Source organism: Vigna radiata, unplaced genomic scaffold (genome assembly GCF_000741045.1).
Source record: "Vigna radiata var. radiata cultivar VC1973A unplaced genomic scaffold, Vradiata_ver6 scaffold_236, whole genome shotgun sequence".
Taxonomy (NCBI): Eukaryota; Viridiplantae; Streptophyta; class Magnoliopsida; order Fabales; family Fabaceae; genus Vigna; species Vigna radiata.
In genome coordinates, this window is record NW_014543119.1 from 168393 (window position 1) to 171327 (window position 2935).

Below are 2935 nucleotides of genomic sequence, written 5' to 3' on the forward strand. Positions count from 1 at the left end.
AAGCTATATATAAGCCAAAAAGATAACAGAAAGATTACAGAATCTGAGCTAATAAAAACAGACAACTGAGCAGGCGCCTAAGTAAACCCCTCAGCGATTTCCCCTATAATCGTTGGACCGCTCAACGGTCAGTTTTACAGCTAAGCGGTTTGCCCCTAATCCTCCTGGACGCTCAATGGTCCATTCTGTCGCTCAGCGGTCACTTTAACTCTTCTTTTCACCTTCTTTCTTCATCTTTCATGAGTCTAAGTCCACCTTGATTTACTTCCTTCTTCAATTCTCATCAAAACACTGCAAAACAATGTAAAAACAAGCATAATATCTCTAAAACCAACTTTTGACTCTCTCATGACTCAACTAAGTGTTTTACTTGATTTTAAGCTCATTCAAAGGCATAAAGGGTATGTTTTGATATCAAATTTAAGTATGAAACTAACGGTTTTTAGACCATTATTAGGTGGCTAAATTCTTCTATAAATATTTTCCACAATTGAAAATAAACAAAGGTAAAATGGAGATTTCTTCTTTCAGGCAAGGCATAGAAGAAACCTTAGGCCATGCGTTGGACAGATATAAAAGCCTATTGAGAAAGACGCATGTGCATGGTTTTGATGATACAACAATAGTCCTCACTTTCCTTGGAGGTCTTGGCACTCAGTCAAAGCTTATGCTATATGCCTCTATTAGAGGTAATATCAAATGCCAAATTGTGGAGGAAGCCTGTGATTTGATGGAAAATATGGCGGCTAACGAAAATGAAACTCATACTGAAAGGGGCGTGCTACTTCAAAAAAGGGGAGTTCTTCAATTGCCTGCTGAAGATGCCTTGCGTGCATAAAACAAGCTAATAACTCAACAATTGGAGAACCTGACAAGGACTCTTGCTCAATTACGTAAAGAGTTGAAGAATGTTTCACAGGTACAACAACAACTCTGTGATCGTTGTGGTGGTGACCATATCAATGGTTAATGTGGTTATCCAAAGGAGGCCCAAGAAGAAGCAAATTACATGGGCAATCAGTTCCAATATCGCCAAGGTAATTTCAATCAAGGTAATTACAACCAAGGTTGGAAAAATAACCCAAGCATTTGGAAAAGTTAAAATAGTCAAACTGGACAAGTAGGAGCCCAATTCAAGAGGCCACAACAGCCATCACCACTGTGGCAACAGGTATCTACTTTGACTGAAAAAGTTAGCAGTTTTGATAAGAAGTTTGAAAATTTTTTGAAGGTGTATAAATCCTTAGCCAAGAGCAATGAGGCTTCTTTTAGAGACATACATATGCAGATTGGTCAACTAGCCAAGAGGGTGGAGGTTATAGAGAAAAATCAATTTAGGGCTAATACTGAGGTTAACCCTAAAGAAGATTGTAAGGCTGTTGTGAGTGTGGTTGAGGAAAGAGTGGAAAAAGAAAGTGTTGAGTTTGAGGAAAGAGAGGAAAAAGAAGAGATTTGTGAGGGTGAGTTAAAAAAGAAGAAGAGAAGAGGGGAGAGAAAAAAATTGAAAAACAGAAAGAAATTAAGAAAGATGAGATAGTTCTTCATTACCCAGAAGGGCATAGGAGAGAAGAGAGAAAGTGTGAGCGCTTTAGAGATATCTTCAATCAAATGGAGATTACTATGTCGTTAACTGAATCACTTCAACAAATTCCCATTTATGCAAGATGTATAAAGCAATATCTTGGAGAAAAGATAGATCTTGAGGAGAAAGCTACTGAGGAACAGGAAGGTTGTAGTGACTCTTTGAAGAAAGAACACCCTCCAAAAGTAAAGGATCCAGAAAGTTTTACCATTCCTTGTGCCATTGGTAGTGTGAAGATAGGAAAAGCTTTACTTGGTTTAGGGTCAAGTATTAACTTGATGCCCCTATCTATGCTGAAGAAGATTAGTGGCCTTACATTGAAGCCAATAAAGATTTCCTTGATCATGGCAGATGGATCACCGAAGAAACCCTATGGTGTGGTGAAGGATGTTGTGATTCGCATTGAAAGGCTTGAATTCCTGGTTGACTTTGTGGTGATAGAGATGAAGGAGGATGACAAGATTCTAATCATTCTTGGAAGGCTCTTTATGAAGATGGCCAAAGTAATTATCAATGTTGATGATAGGGTAGTTATGCTTAAAGACCGAGAAGAGAAGGTGATCTGTGATTTCTTTTAAGAGAGGAAGATTCCAGTAAAAAAGATTAGTCACAAAGCTTCAAGGAAGGATGTATCAATGGCTAGACCAAAATCTGCTAAGGCGGTCAACAAAGGTAATAATTGTGTCTTAATGCAGGTAAAGGAAGAAGAGAAAATTGATAAAGGTAGAATGATTCACTTTGACTTAGAGGATGCATAATTCAAGCTTCGGACGACGGTGAGATTCAAGAAAAAGCTATGGGTTGTGAAAGCTTTCAAAGGGAATAGAGTGATAGAGATTGAAGTTGCATATTCTAGGAGAGTCAAGAAGGTGGATTGGAAGCAATTGATGAGTTGGTGTGATAAAGGCAAAGAAGACACCAACATGAAGGATGAAATTTAAGCTTTATTGGGTCAAGCTAGTGGCATTAAAAGAGCGCTTGTTGGGAGGCACCCCAGTGACTTATAAACATTATTTTCTTTTAGTTTTTGGTTTTGTAATTTTGGATTTTGTTAAATATTGTTTAATGGGTAGCATCTACTAAGGGATGATGGGAAGTTTAAGTATCTACTGAAGGATACAAGAAGTACACCTACTGATGGGTAATGGTAAGAATTGCACTTACTGATAAGTGCTAGAAAGGTTTGGGTCAGGCTCGTAACATTAAACAAGCGTTACCTGGGAGGCAACCCAATTGATTGATTTATTTGTGTTGCATGTTTAATTCTATTCTAATTGAATTTAAGGCTTAATTGTTGCATAAGTCAGTAAAGTGAGTGGGAATTGCATGAAAATAAAAATTTGAAAGTTGAAA

At 37.7% G+C, this 2935-nt stretch overlaps 1 protein-coding gene across 1 annotated transcript; it reads left to right on the plus strand.

The window, feature by feature from the left end:
* The first annotated feature begins 1620 nt into the window (after positions 1-1620).
* On the plus strand, positions 1621-2160 carry LOC106753170. Its single transcript, XM_014634967.1, has one exon. It carries the CDS (start codon positions 1621-1623, stop codon positions 2158-2160), a length of 540 nt encoding a protein of 179 aa, XP_014490453.1.
* Positions 2161-2935: the final 775 nt, after the last annotated feature.

Excerpts from the sequence above, each read along its gene's own strand:
- LOC106753170 (XM_014634967.1), top strand. The coding sequence starts at position 1,621 with ATGTCGTTAACTGAATCACTTCAACAAATTCCCATTTATGCAAGATGT.